This window comes from Rhagoletis pomonella, unplaced genomic scaffold (assembly GCF_013731165.1).
Source record: "Rhagoletis pomonella isolate Grant_MI unplaced genomic scaffold, Rhpom_1.0 Rhpom_scaffold_00001, whole genome shotgun sequence".
Lineage (NCBI taxonomy): Eukaryota > Metazoa > Arthropoda > Insecta > Diptera > Tephritidae > Rhagoletis > Rhagoletis pomonella.
This window is the reverse complement of record NW_023458555.1, coordinates 70,983,828-70,998,848: the sequence shown is the minus strand read 5'-3', so window position 1 is coordinate 70,998,848 and position 15,021 is coordinate 70,983,828. Positions and strand designations below refer to the sequence as shown.

General features: G+C 34.7%; 2 protein-coding genes across 2 annotated transcripts in view; both read left to right on the top strand.

The window, feature by feature from the left end:
- Positions 1-15,021, top strand: part of LOC118733089 (peptide deformylase, mitochondrial-like) — a 131,857-nt gene that overhangs the window by 65,800 nt on the left and 51,036 nt on the right. The gene's annotated exons all lie outside the window — the stretch shown is intronic.
- The window catches only part of LOC118750087, a gene marked incomplete at its 5' end in the record, with an annotated part of 22,224 nt that overhangs the window by 1,914 nt on the left and 5,289 nt on the right, over positions 1-15,021 (top strand). Inside the window, 2 exon segments of the mRNA XM_036484823.1 lie at positions 1,548-1,899; positions 6,903-7,027. Coding sequence (XP_036340716.1) covers positions 1,548-1,899; positions 6,903-7,027 — 477 coding nt within the window.

Below are 15,021 nucleotides of genomic sequence, written 5' to 3'. Positions count from 1 at the left end.
CTGTCAAATACTAATGCATGAAAATCCTAACCTCAAAAAAATCACCCTTACAATAAAGTAAACCAAATATTATTACTTTTATTTTGGTATATTGTAAACCATTAAAGGGAGTACGTATTCAATTATACAAGACCTGTTAAATAATGATTAATATTCATAATGATTATTAATTAAAGCATGTTTCTTTGGATAACCGTTTAATGAGTAATAATTAATTACGTAAAAAAACGTTAATTAATTCATTAATTTTAATTACATCATTATTTTGTTATTTGTGTCATTTTCAATTATTTTTGACTTGTTTTAATTACAAGAACTTGTTTTAATATCAAGAAAAACTATTGACAAAAGTTAAAAATATTTAACAACTGCTTGAATTATTTATTTATTTTATTCTTATCCAAATCTCAAATTTTAAACATTAATTATTACTTTTATAAAATTTTAAAAAGAAAAGACTGGAATGTGCAAAGTTAATGGATTTAATTTATTTTAATGAAAACTCTTATTTTTATTTTAGTTCACTCAAAAATGAACTAAAGTATTCATTTTATTTTTAACTAAAATGTTTTCTTTTGCATATTCAATATTATTAAAAAAGATAAAAATATAGTATTTATTGTACCTGAAACCTTTTACTTTTAATAACACTTAATGAAAAATGTGTAATATATTAAAGTGGACTTAATCAAAAGTGTTTTATTGTATATTCATTAATTCATTTTATTTTTTGGCTCCCAAAGTAGTCGTTTTGGTCCATTATTGGACTAGTATTTTTCTGTCTATTTTGAACTAGTATGAGACTGGTATATTTCTGACCGAAATCTGACAATTGCCATCTCGTAGGACATCCCCATGTTAAAAATACAAGTTGATTGCATGGAAAAAAGGTAGTTGGCTAACTAGTTGGGCATGCGGTTCATACTAGTTGTGAGGTAGTTTACAACTAAATAGTACATTTGACTACAGGGTATCTATACACTTGTATGTATGTATGTACTTTGGGATTGTATAATGCAGCTGTTCTAAGGCGAGGCGATTGTGTCCATTGTTGGCTCTGGGTGCTTTGCATACAAACACACAAATATTTAATTTGGTCTGTAATGTTTTGTATATGTTCTTTTTTTGACGCTCCATTTAATTAAATTTCCTCTACTTTTTTTTTTTTTTTTTTGTATAATAAACGATTGCGCATTTTCCTTCTTCAGTGGCACAAAATAATCGCTTCGCAAATTTGACGCTTCCTTCTCGTGCAGGCTTAACTTTGTTAATTGATTAATACATACACGAAAGCAAGGAAAATACTGCATTAAGTGCTAAAGAACAAATTAATGAGATAATGATGAGCAAAATTTCTCTAATTGCATGCAGGACTTATTCATGTACATGGAGCTTAGTATTAGTCCTTGATGGTGGAAATCTTGTCCCCGATATTTTCATGAATTAAAGAGCAAATACATATTAAGCCAACGGACTCAGATGCCGTAACATTTCATAGCACGGACTCCTCTGGAATAAAATAAAATATAATATTTTGTATTTTCCAGAGCCCCCTTTACGTCTAATAGACGATCAAGAACGGGAAGTAAGTGACCGCTTTTACAAAGCAGGCAGCACCATAGATCTTTATTGCCAAGTCTCGCGTAGTTTTCTACTTAAAGAGAGGGTTAAAATTGAAAACTCTGTACAACCATACGAGCAGAATCAAACAAAAGTAAATCCTAGCAAAGGCCACATAGGAGCCAACCGCTTGGGTTCCGGATACAATGAACTATTATCGAATAACAACCAAAGCAATACTAAGCTGTCAGGCCATGCGTTTGAAAAACAATTCATCAGCATGATATTTTGGGCAAAGGACGGCGAAGTATTACCTTCTACAATAATTAAACAGTCCAGGTAAATTTTAATATACATATGTATGTACTTTAAAATGATCATACACCCAGCTTCACTTGAATAGGTAATTTTCTGGCATAGGCATAGGAGAATCTTCGCTTTTATCTGAGAAAAATATTCTAATTTGTTTCAGAGATTGACAAACGATGCTGTTTTTGTGACTTTAAGCCTGCTCACATTAAAAACGGGGGATGAACGAACACCAGCGCATAGCGTGCAGTGCTTGCAAACACGGTTGCCGTTTTGGTCCAAATGGACCAAATTTGGTCAATTTCTTTTCGTTTGGTCAATTGGTCCAATTCTTTTTAAAATGGTCCATTTCACAAGCCTTTGGTTAGGTTATTATCACCCTTTCACTTCATGCAATAGTTTCGCGTTTTCAATTTTTTCTATTTATTTGATGAATGTTCCGCCCTATGTTGAATATCGCCATCGTCATTAAAAGTGACGATGCGGCCATCGTCAGCCATGTTACTGATGCGCTGACGATCGTCGACGATGATGATGACGGTATTCAGCATAGGGCCGATTGGCAGCACCTGCTAAAAGTGTGAACTCGCCTTGCCTTCTCATTTACCTTACTAACACATTTGCAAATTTTACGTTGGTTAAAAAGAGACAACTAAATAAGGCCATAAGTCGGAGGTAGACGGAAGATCACATGTACACAAATGTTTACATCACGTTTTGCATATTGCTCTTAAAAAGTTGATAGAAGTACATGATTGAGATCTCCATCACCAGTGAGTATCACATGATCAATCAAATGACTATCACTGTTCTTGTAGGGTGCAAATATGGCATGGCTAATCATCTGTCAAAGCACGCTTCAAAAATATCGCGATTTCTTGCTAATTTCAATTACTCGGTGACCAATATTAAAACGGCTGGCAAAAATATGGAAAGGAAAACTGCAGTGAAAACCCTAACCAGTTAGAAAAAATACTAGTTCATAAACTAGTATGTGCCTACCGGTTCGATATTTTCGAAGAACTTAAGCGTTCAGCGACATCTTCCTTTGAATTTCCAAAGCCTAAATTAAAACGCAATTAATTGATTTTCTTACAAATGTCGGATGTGGCGTCACGTGACGACTACTGGTTCTGGTTCTGGGATCGCAGGTTCGAGGCCGCTTGTAGGTGGTTAAGATTTTTAAAGTTAGATCAATGTAAGTAGGAATAATTATTTCAATTTAAATATAAATAACAAACTTAATAATCTAGTTGCATTACAAAAAAAAGAAACAAATATATGGGAAGAAATACTTGTGCCATAAAAAAATAGATTAAAAAAAAATATTTTTTTTTTTAATCAAATTTAAGAATAACTAAAAAAACCCTAAATAAAAATATAAATAAAAGACATATTATAAAAAAACAAAAAAAATAAAAAAAAATTCCCTGCGCCCGGGCTTGAACCTGGTACCTAAGGCATACCACGCGAGTGCTTTGCTCTGTCGGCCATTGCGACTGTTGGAGCGCCGCGAGCAAAAAGGCATACTAATGCTTTTCATAGGGGATGAATTGGCAGACTATCTCATCAACTGGTATGATGCTACTAGTATTTCTACTAGTAGATGCTGATGCATAGCCTGACAATTGACATCTCGTAGGACATCGCAATGTTAAAAATACCAGTCGCTAACATTGAAAAAGGATAGAACGTGAACTAGTTGGGCTGAAACGCAAACTGGTAGAATTCTAGTTCACAACTAGTAGCTTTCCCGGCAGGGAGCATTTAGCACATGACAATAATATTCGATTTCAATCGAAAAGATATTAAACATCTTGAAATTATTACACCACATAAAGTTCTTTCTGATACTGATGTATCAATTTTGCCGCTACTCGTCCACTTTCCTGCATTGGTAAATGATGCAGAAATAATTGAATTTCAATTTCGCAAATTGAGGCTGAGAGAAGGTAACTTCAAAAACTGTACCAATACAGAACGTTTTTGGGATCAAGTGAGTTTGATTAAAAATGGATTCGGTGAAGCGGCCTTTGGAAAATTGTGTGATTTAGTTCATAACATCTTGAGTCTGCCTCACAGTTCCGCAGCAGCTGCGCGCAATTTTTTTGATTTAACATTAATAAAAACAAAATTAAGAAACTAATTATAATTTAAAACTTTAAATAAAGTAATGTTAATAATATACAATTGTAATGCACATTGGATAATATATTAAAAAAAATCGTTATAAAGACTCAATTGGCATATTTTCTTGATAAAGAGGAATAAACTCCACTCAATTTCCCGATGTAATAAAAACTGGTCCATTTCTTATATTACCATTTGGTCCATTTTTTGGTCCGAAAAATAAATTGGAAATGGCAACCGTGCTTGCAAATACAGCCACCGCAAGTGAACGATACTTATAACAGCTCATACTGATATTGACTTCGGCAAACCGGCATTCCGAGTGAACGTGCACGAAACCAGCAACCACCGTATTAATAAAATAAAATTGTTGAATATAATTGTTATAAGGCCATAAAATAACAAAAAACAAATTTTGACCATTTGGATAAAAATATTTAGCAAAACGAAGAAAAGTTTAACATTTTAACACGCAGGAAAAACTTAAGCAGTTTTGCTTAAATTTAAGCAAAACGGCAACGCTGCTTGCTTCGCCAACCGTCCAAATGAGCTCTCACGCTTTCGGTAACCGTTCAAATGCCGCGTTTGCTAGTTTCGAGAAGGACCATTCGGAATACTGGTTTGCCGAAGTCAATATCAGTATGAGCTGTTATAAGTATCGTTTATTTGTGGTGGCTGTATTTGCAAGACAGCACGCTATGCGCTGGTGTTCAGTCATCCTCTAATTTCTTTTATACCGGGGACAGGCATCTGGTATTTCTTCGTAGCATTTCCAAAGTACCATATGTCTGTCACCAAATATTATAATATTCTCCAAAATACTACGTGAGCAGCCTAGTATTTTTTGTAGAAAGAATACAACTTTCCGAAGGTTGTAATTTTGTGGTATTCTCATCGTGAGTGGGCATTTCGCACTGAACATACCCAAAAATGACAGACGTCAGCTGCTCATTTATCAAAAAATCATTAAAATTTTCGCGCGATTGAAGCCAAAAGTTTGTACCGCAAGTTTTGATGTAATATATAAGCAATTTTTGCATTATTTTTGCATTTTTATGTTTATGTCTTGTTTTTCAAAAACATGTGATTTGACACTGAAATACTAAGTTAATGACTGTCACTATGGTAGTATTTTAAATACCACAATAAATTTACCAGAATGTAAATACCAGATGTCTGTCCCCGGTATTAGGTATCGATACTACTAAGTTAACGCGCTGCTCAATCATACAAAGCAGCAGTATTGATTGAGTATGCAATAGTTGGCGTTCAACGCATGCCAGTATCTGATTTGTTTCACACGCCTGAAGAGGTATAGTAAGTGTACCGCTATTGTGGGTTAAGTGTTGTAAATTAAATTGTCGTTAAAAACTCCCTAAGCATTAACAAGCGAATATAGATCCAACTTTTGCATTTTTAATTCGAGAAAATGAAGAATTTGTAGAATTCGTAGATCAAGCGCGTCCTAATTTTGCGAAACAAGTCAAAAACTTGCAAACATTTTAACCAGCTGTATCCCCGGCCTGTGATTTATGAAAAAACACGAAATATATGCAAAACTAAAAACCTACACCGAAATTACAGAAAGCCTATTGTGGAATCAACTTATTATTGTTGTGGTACTGCAGTATAGAACTAAAATTTAAGAAAACAGGTAATGTTCATGCTACCACAGGGAAGATTATGAATAAGTTAAGCAGTAATCCTTTAAAAACTAAAAAACAAAGGACACCAACAAATGCACATCTAAGATACTAGAGAAGAGAAACTAGAATTTATGCTGGCTCAACGAATTTAATAACAATTTTCGAAAGGTGGAAAATTTTTTCACTCACACCAAGATTGAGAGGGGTTGTAGCGGTGTAGAAAACGGTGTTGTGATTTGGAACTTTTGAGCTTAAATTTCAAGGAAAGGGACATACAATTCTTATAATTAATTACATAAGTACATAGGACATATTTCCAACTTCTTTAAAATCGACGATAACGAATAATACCGCTCATAGGATGAACGTAAACCTTTTCGGCCGACGAGAAAAATGGCAAGGACCAGGAGTCCTTAAATGATTTAAAATACCTATATAACAGACTTTTGAACAGGATTTTGGAATGAAGCTTCTTAGCCGACTTCGGAGGGTGAAGGGGGGTTAGAAAGAGATAGGCTGCATTGAACGTTTAACGCTACTGTGGAGGGGAAAGCAAGAGGGATAAAGACAAACACAAACACAAGGAATAAGACAAAGGCGAAACCAAAGCCAAATGCCAAGACTAATATTAAGATTTAAACAAATCCCTGCTGCATGAAATGCACTAGGGCGCCCTCCTTGAATGAAGAGGTAAGTACCAAATACCAGTCAGAAAATAAATGAAATGAAGCTTCTCAGATGCCTACAGGTCCAGATATAAGCTCGAAATTTTAAGAATATGTAACTATTCAAGGAATGCGGGGTGTATTTCTCTAGAGCATTCATCAGAGTGCATATTAAGGTAACGAATATAGAAAGGCCCTATTTAACATTTTTTCTTTAAAAGTCTTAATTGAATTCAAGTTTGTTGGACGCGTTTCAAGCGCCTATTTTATTGGTGTCTTTAATTGACTAAAAGCTACAGCAGATGTATCAAACTCTATTTACTTTTAGTGTGTAATCGACTTTTGTACAAAGTTCGTTTTTGGAAGAAAATGAGTTCTGTATTCAAAGGTACCCAGTGGGAAATGTAGTAATGCATTACAAGTGTGATGAATAATGTATCTTATGAGTTCTAGATTCTATTACTTTTAAACGTGTAATCAGTATTCTAATGTATCAAAAAAATAGCAAACAATTCATATCAAATCGCATTCATTCCTGCATTACTGGTGATGCATTACAGCCTTTACATGTTTGTCTAATTTTATATTCAAGCACCTCGGAAAAGTGGCTAATAAGTCGTGTTTCGATCATGGACGCCAAACTGCTTGATAGTGGAAATTATTCGTGCTCCATTGGAAAACTCTTCACTGCTATTGTGCAGGTACAAGTGCTGGCAGGTAAGAGAATTCAGTTAAAAAGGGTACTTAATTTTGTCCACGGTTAATATAAATCCAGCATAGAAAAATTTTTTAAGTAAGATATTATTTAAGTAAGAAATGATTCTGTAGACATCAAAAAAGATACCAAAGTGATAAGTGAGTAAAATTTGCTGGTACTTCCTATGAAGACTTCTTGAAGGCGTAGCGCACTGGAGCCAAAGTTCACATTGTTCTATAGAGACTCTAAAAATTAAAATTAATTTTTTTTTCATCTAATACCCAAAATCGATACTTCCATAGTCGAAGTAATCACATATAAATTTTGGTCCCGAATGGAGTTGATTAAAGCCTCTATGCCTCTATGGAGACTAAACAAATTAGAACTATTTTTTTTTTTAATAAGCAAAATCGATACTAAGATATCACATATTAATTTTGGTCCCGATTGGAGTTGGTTAAGACGTCTTCATAGTGTAATCTGTACTTTTACCCCTGTGCGACACGCCTTAACCGTCTCCAATCGGGACCACAATTTATACGTGATCTCTTCGAATATAGTAGCATCGACGTAGGTGTTGAGGCTTAAAAAATCTGATGTAAAAATGCCTTCCTTTGTTTAAGGGCCACCCTAATGTACATAATTTAAAAGATCTCGTTTAAAAGAAAAAGTCATTAAGAATAATGCAATTTAAATATATATGTAGGTATATCTCCGATAACACTGTGGAACAGCTATCTTAGGACCCCAACCAAACGGCAGGCGAACCCTAATAGGGTAAGATCGCAATGCCGCCAGACCTATCTTATTTTTTAATTAACAAAATTTAGGGAATATGTAGTGTTTTATGTGTTTAGTACTAGGTTTATATATAAGTAGATTATCCTCATTTTCAAGCTAAACTCCCTAATCTGTGACTATAAAAAGAAATAAGCCATACGAAATTCATCCCTCCTAATCTGAGATTAAACCCTTGACTTTTCGGTGTCCCACCTAGTTTTATTGATTAATTTTGCGAAGAAGAGAAGAAATGCCATATGTAAAAGTAAACAAAAATGGACGCTGGCAAGGAAAAGAGGTTTGTAAAGGTAAAATATTAAGTTAAAACATATTTTAATTGTAAGAATGCATGATTATCTGCTTGCTTGGGTAGGCGGCCCTTTTACAGGTAGCAGGTAGGAAAGGTACGTTAAACCGTTACTTACCTATGTTGAATTCGAAGTGCTGGTTTTTATATAAGTTTTAGAGAATATTTTTATAAATCAATATTCAATACTGGCAGATACTTTTCGTGGGAGGTAACTTTCGCCAGATGTTTCAAAGTTCGCCAAAAATTTGGGAAATTGTCTTATATTCTCAGTGCCAAATTTTGTACATACTACTAATGGGACTATTTCATCACCAAACTTAATAGGCTCAGATATTATAATGTTGCATATATGTAATACTCCTGAATTGCCAGTAACAGCTAGTACCGTCCCAAAAAACATTACAGTAAAATATATTGTTTTCAGAGCGAGGCAGGCTTATATGATTATTTCAAAAGTGAGATAAAAGGTCATCAGCGCTTCAATGACAGAAAAACTTTATACGATAAGCAGTTAAGAATTGTTGTTGAATTTTGTCTTTAATTTTACTATTTTCTTTGTATGGAGCAGGGATGAAGAGATGTGTGTAATCTGCAACGCTGTGTACACCCCGCGACAAACGATAGCACATCAACATTTTGTACCAGTTTTGACTACTTTTCTTTTGATTTTTTAAGGTTCATTACTTTTATATAAAAGCATAGCTAACAAATCTATACATAGTATAAAGGAAAGTCGAGATTCTCTGTACTCGAAAACTACTGAACGGATTTTGACGAGATTTTCTCTAATATACTCTGTCTCGACAGGAGAGGGATCTTTTTTTACTTAGAATTTTAACATGGTTGCCACCCTTATAAAAAACTATAAGATCCGCACCGTTCGTTGGATTACAAAAGATGAGATGTCAAATGAAAGGGATTGGCCTCTAGAAAAGCACTAACATTTTTTTAATAGAGTTGCCACCTGTAAATAAAATTACCATATTCAATCATAAGCGTAGGCATCAGTTCTGTACCGTCACTATCAAACGAAAAGACTTAGCCTCTGGATGTGTAATAACGTATTATTTTTCTGAGTAGGGCTGCCACCTGTTTAAAAACTATAAGATCTATACCGTTCGTTGGATAAAAAAATGGTGACAGGTAATAAGATCAACGGAAATAAGGTCAATTGACTTTATTTCCCACCCTGGTGCGAAATAAAGTCAATTGACATTATTACCTTTTTAAAAACGAAATAAAATCCATTGACATTATTTCTCTTTCAAACATTAAATTTGCTTAGCTTCGCGGCGGCCCGCGTCAGCGCGCCACACCGCCGCGCCGCGCTCGCGCCCCGCGTACCCCACGCAAATGGCACTTTTGTAAAAAAAAAATAACATTTCAATACATTTTTGTGAAATCCTTTGGGTGCACTTCTTTTTCTCAACTAAAATTTTCTAATTTATAAAGGCTATTCAACTGGTTTATCTTATTTTATGATTGCACTTTTGTTTGGAAAATGTAGCTTTATTTTATTGCTAAATGTGAATGATTAAAAGAAATGCCACCTTTTTTGGCCCTTTTATTTTTCTGTTTTGCACACTTTGGCACTTTTTTATCCTCAATATGGCACCTCATAACTAAGGATAGTTGCCAGCCCTGATTGGAAGATTTCTGCTGTGTTTTGGGGCAACAACTTATCTGCAGTAAAAAAGCATATAATTTTTGTTTCAAAAGTGTGTGAAAACCAATCAATTAACTTATATGATCTCGGTTCCGATATTAAATAATCAATAATTGTTTATACCCGCATTTTGGCACATTGGCTCGTTGAATGTGCTATCTAATAAATAGTGTCGTCATTCTCCTTAGCTGCTTTTAAATGATGTCGTCACAAATTGGTGGCGGAGACATGAACACAGTGTAAGAAAATTCTTTTTCTTTAATTGTTTCCTTATAGAAAAGTTGGTTTATTTTCCACCTTAGACATTCCGAATTCGTCCAAAATATGCTAATTTAAAACACAGAATTCTTTCAGTGTTCCTCCGGGGTTTTTGGACATGTATTGTTTCTTCAATTTAATAATGTTCGCTTTATTTTTGTGGAAACGAAACATGTTTTGCAAGTTATGGATCATTTCTACACTCTTTCTTCAAATATTTCTCGTATTCCAGCTGTGCGCAGGCGTTTAGTTTTTCGCATCGTATTTTTACATATTCGTAATTTAAATTTTTTAATAAAATCAAATGGTGGTAGTTCATGATTGTGTGTGGATTAATATCACAACACTGAGGATTTGGCAATAACCTTTTTCATCTATTAAAAAACAACACTTACGGGGCAATGTTTATTGTAAGAACAACATTTTTTTCTATGAATCGATATACTTTAAGCATTGTTGACGATATTTCCATTTGAATGAGCAAATAGCGTCAATGACTTTATTTCCAAATTTTTGTTGGCTTTATTTCGCTTTTGAAAAGGTAATAATGTCAATTGACTTTATTTCGCACCAGGGTGGGAAATAAAGTCAATTGATCTTATTTCCATTGACCTTGTTACCTGTCACCAAAAAAATAAGATACCAAATAAAAGTGCATGGCCTTCGCATGTACAAAAACTTTAATTTTTTTCAGTAGGATTGCCACCTATTTAAAATTACTATCTTCTATTCATAGTATAAAGGAAAGGCGAGATATTTCAACCGGTGACAGGTAATAAGGTCAATTGACTTTATTTCCCACCCTGGGCGAAATAAAGTCAATTGACATTATTACCTTTTCAAAAGCGAAATAAAGTCAACAAAAATTTGGAAATAACGTCATTGATGCTATTTCTTCATTCAAATGGAAATAGCGTCAACAATGCTTAAAGTATGTCGATTCATAGAAAAAATGTTGTTCTTACAATAAACATTGCCCCGTAAGCGTTGTTTTTTAATAGATGAAAAAGGTTATTGCCAAATACTCAGTGTTGTGATATTAATCCACACACAATCATGAACTACCACCAATTGATTTTATAAAAAAAAATTTAAATTACGAATATGTAAAAAGACGATGCGAAAAACTAAACACCTGCGCACAGCTGGAATACGAGAAATATTTGAAGAAAGAGTGTAGAAATGATCCATAACTTGCGACTTGCGTTTCCACAAAAATAAAGCGAACACTATTAAATTGATGAAACAGTCCATGTCCAAAAACCCCGGAGGAACACTGAAAGAATTCTGTGTTTTAAATTAGCATATTTTGAACGAATTCGGAATGTCTAAGGTGGAAAAGAAACCAACCTTTCTATAAGGAAACAATTATAGAAAAAGAATTTTCTTACACTGTATTCATGCCTCCGTCAGCAAATTGCGACGACATCATTTAAAAGCAGATAAGGAGAACGACGACACTATTTATTAGATGGCACATTCAACGAGCCAATGTGCCAAAATGCGGGTATAAACAATTATTGATTATTTAATATCGGAACCGAGATCATATAAGTTTATTGATTGGTTTTCACACACTTTTGAAACACAAATTATATGCCTTTTTACTGCAGACAAGTTGTTGCCCCAAATCGCAGCAGAAATCTTCCAATCAGGGCTGCCAACTATCCTTAATTATGAAGTGCCATATTGAGGATAAAAAAGTGCCAAAATGTGCCAAAGAGAGAAATAATAAATTATGCCAAATTGAAAAATGAAGTGCCATTTGAAGTAAAATAGGGACAAATGGCACGGTTTGAACCAAGTTGGCATCCCTGCTTCCAATAACTTACAAATATAAAAAGGTGAAATATCGAGGGCTTGAATTCATTAATACCCTCTATCTGCAATTTGCACAAAAACTAATTTGTGATTTTAGAAACCATGTGGGACTTATTACCTGTCGTTATATAAGGTAACATTAATATCACTAATGACAGTTAAAGCTTAGGTGGATTTTTATATCAGAATCTTATCTTTGTGAAAAATGTGCAGATAGAGGGTATTATTGAATATAAGCCCTCGATGTTTAAAATATATAAAAATTTTATTTCAACGTATACAAAAAGTAAATCCACCTGCGTTACAGCACGGTGGGAGACGGGGAAGGGGGGGGAGAGCCGGGGGCCGCGGCGTAGCGTGACGTGGTGTGCGCGCCGGTCGCGCGTGTTGGCGCGCCAACGCGGGCCGCCGCGAAGCTAAGCAAATTTAATGTTTGAAAGAGAAATAATGTCAATTGATTTTATTTCGTTTTTAAAAAGGTAATAATGTCAATTGCCTTTATTTCGCACCAGGGTGGGAAATAAAGTCAATTGACCTTATTTCCGTTGATCTTATTACCTGTCACCATTTCAACCACGCTACTGAGCGGATTTAGACAAGATTTTTTATGTATATAATAAACGAAGTACATGATGACATATGATTTCTTTCTCCAAATACGTAAAAGTACATACATATGCATACATTCAGCGCGTGGCGAAGCCTCGCGCATCCGTGGCCGGCTAGTACCGTATAAATCTAAATTTCAGACTTTGTACAAAAATTTTAAAAATTCCACTAACTTTTCATCCCAATTCTATACATTTTAATTTTAATTTCTAGAATAATTTTTGGTATGCAGTTTAATAGCTTATAACAGAGCTGTCAAACTATCGATAGTCAAGTCCATCGATGTTTTACGATAGTCTTAAGGGTGACTATCGATACTATCGATAGTATCGACCCATTTCATATGTTTTTCTAAATCCATTTATTTTTCGTTATCTTGTTTTTATAAATTTGTTTATTTTAGCGGCTCACGGTTGCATTTTAGTATTGAGAAATATTGCTAGAAATTCATTCGCCGTGTAAACAGTCAAAAAGCGAAAGACACTTTACATACATACATGCAAGGTGCCACTGCTCATGCAACTGCTTTCTGAAATTTCTCAATCTGACAGTCTTTTGAAATATACTACATTGCCCGGTCTGACACGCTCTTAAGACGTCAATGTAACCTCTGCTATTCCCACGCTTAAAATAGAAAATTGCGCTTTTAGAAATAATACGTTCATTCCTTATCTTTTTTGACTAAAATCTGAAAAGTGTCAAAATGTCAAAGCGTAAGCAAAATGCGCTCACTAAAAGAGAATAACAGGAAAAAGTAAAGGAACGCAAAATCCAAATTATTAGTCCAAAGAATAGCAACAACAAAACTAAAGTCAAACAAGAATAGAAATGTATGTACAAAACACATTCACTCAAGCACAAGCACAATAAACACTTACTATATCAATTATTTTTTTGCTTCCTTCCAATTTCAATTCATTTTTTTTCTTTTTACATTATTCTCACTTTTCGCGTATTATTTAATTTCCGTTAATTTAAATTCAGTTGAGTTTGACACTTTTCAAGATTTTGCCAGCAAAAATTCTTCTGACTAAATCTGACTACTTCGGACTGAAGAGAGTCATTCTCACTGAGTGTTGCTCTCTCATTTTTGCTGTTATTTTAGAGTTAAGGAACGCTTTTTGGACTAAATCTGACTACTTCGGACTTTTTCTGGCTATTTCTGGGAGATAAGGAACGCAACTAATGCCATGAACCAACTAAACTGAGAATTTGAGAAAAAAATAATAGTTGATAACGTCATTTTTAATCGGTTGTTTCTCTCACATACATGGTTTCATTCCGTGGCGAAAAAATGACGTCACTGCGAAAAACATACTTTTCTCTCGCACAACGTCCTGGGTGATCTTTATTTTATTCGTTCGCTCATGAAATAATGCTGCCCATTTTTGTTCTCTTTGGACCAATACGTGCAAATGTCAAAAGCGCTAGGAAAGAGAATACGCTATCAATGAAACGATAGTGGCGATAGTACTAAAACTATCGATAGTTATTTCAAGTGACCAGACTATCGATACTATCGATAGTATCGTCGATAGTTTTACAGCTCTAGCTTATAACCATGCATTCAAAAGAGTATCGTAGCATGCGTTTATGGATAGCCTTTCAGTTATTGAAAATACTAAAGATATATTTTAAGCAAATTGGAAATCAAGAAGAGGGCGGTTAAACGGGAAAGTTCTGCTAAGCGAAAATTCAGCAAAAATTGAAATTTTCGTACAAAACTCATTTTGTGAAGTAGTATTTTGGCGAAATAGTGCATGTAAGCGAAAAGTGCACCTAAGCGAATAAGCAGCTAAATGGAATATACTGTATCGATAAAGATCGCTTTGATCATTTGTGTAATTTAAATTCAATTGCATTTATTCATTTTTATGCACATGCACAAATTAAATAGCAACATTTTTACGAGCTCGCTCCTTTCTGAAAACAAATCATACTACCAATATATGAGAATCAGGTTTAATTCCGGGTCCAATCAACATCCAAAAAAAATATGTCTAAAACCCTCACCGCTGTCTTTGCTAAACTAAAAGAAATGGAGGGGAAATTCCAGCAGCAAACCGACCGTCTTATGTCAGTAGTCGAGAGTGTCTCTCAGAAGCTGATTGAACTGGAACAAAATTTAACAAAACGCATCGCTGAGGAGATTGCTGCGCTGTCTAACAAAGTAGCTGAGACGACTGCACGCATTGCTTCGTTGGAGGCGAATATGAAAAAAGCAGAGTCGGATATTGAGAGCTTGCAATTACAACTAGCAAGTGCGCTACAAAACAAACCCGCTCCGGACCTCGCTGCTGATGCTGTTGCGTTTGGGATACCGTTTACAAAAGGGGAGAATCTGAAGAGTATATACAACCAAGTTTGTGTCTCAATCGACTTTCTATCTCCTCAAATTCGCGATATATTTCGAACGAAGTCCTCCTCCCCCAGCCGCAACAGCGCTATTGTGATAAAATTTCACTCACCGCTTGATCGTAATCGCACTCTACGTGCCTTTGGCGAGTACCGTAGACGAGTTAAATGCCTATTGGTTTTGATGGTACATTCCATATTTTTGAGAGTCTCAC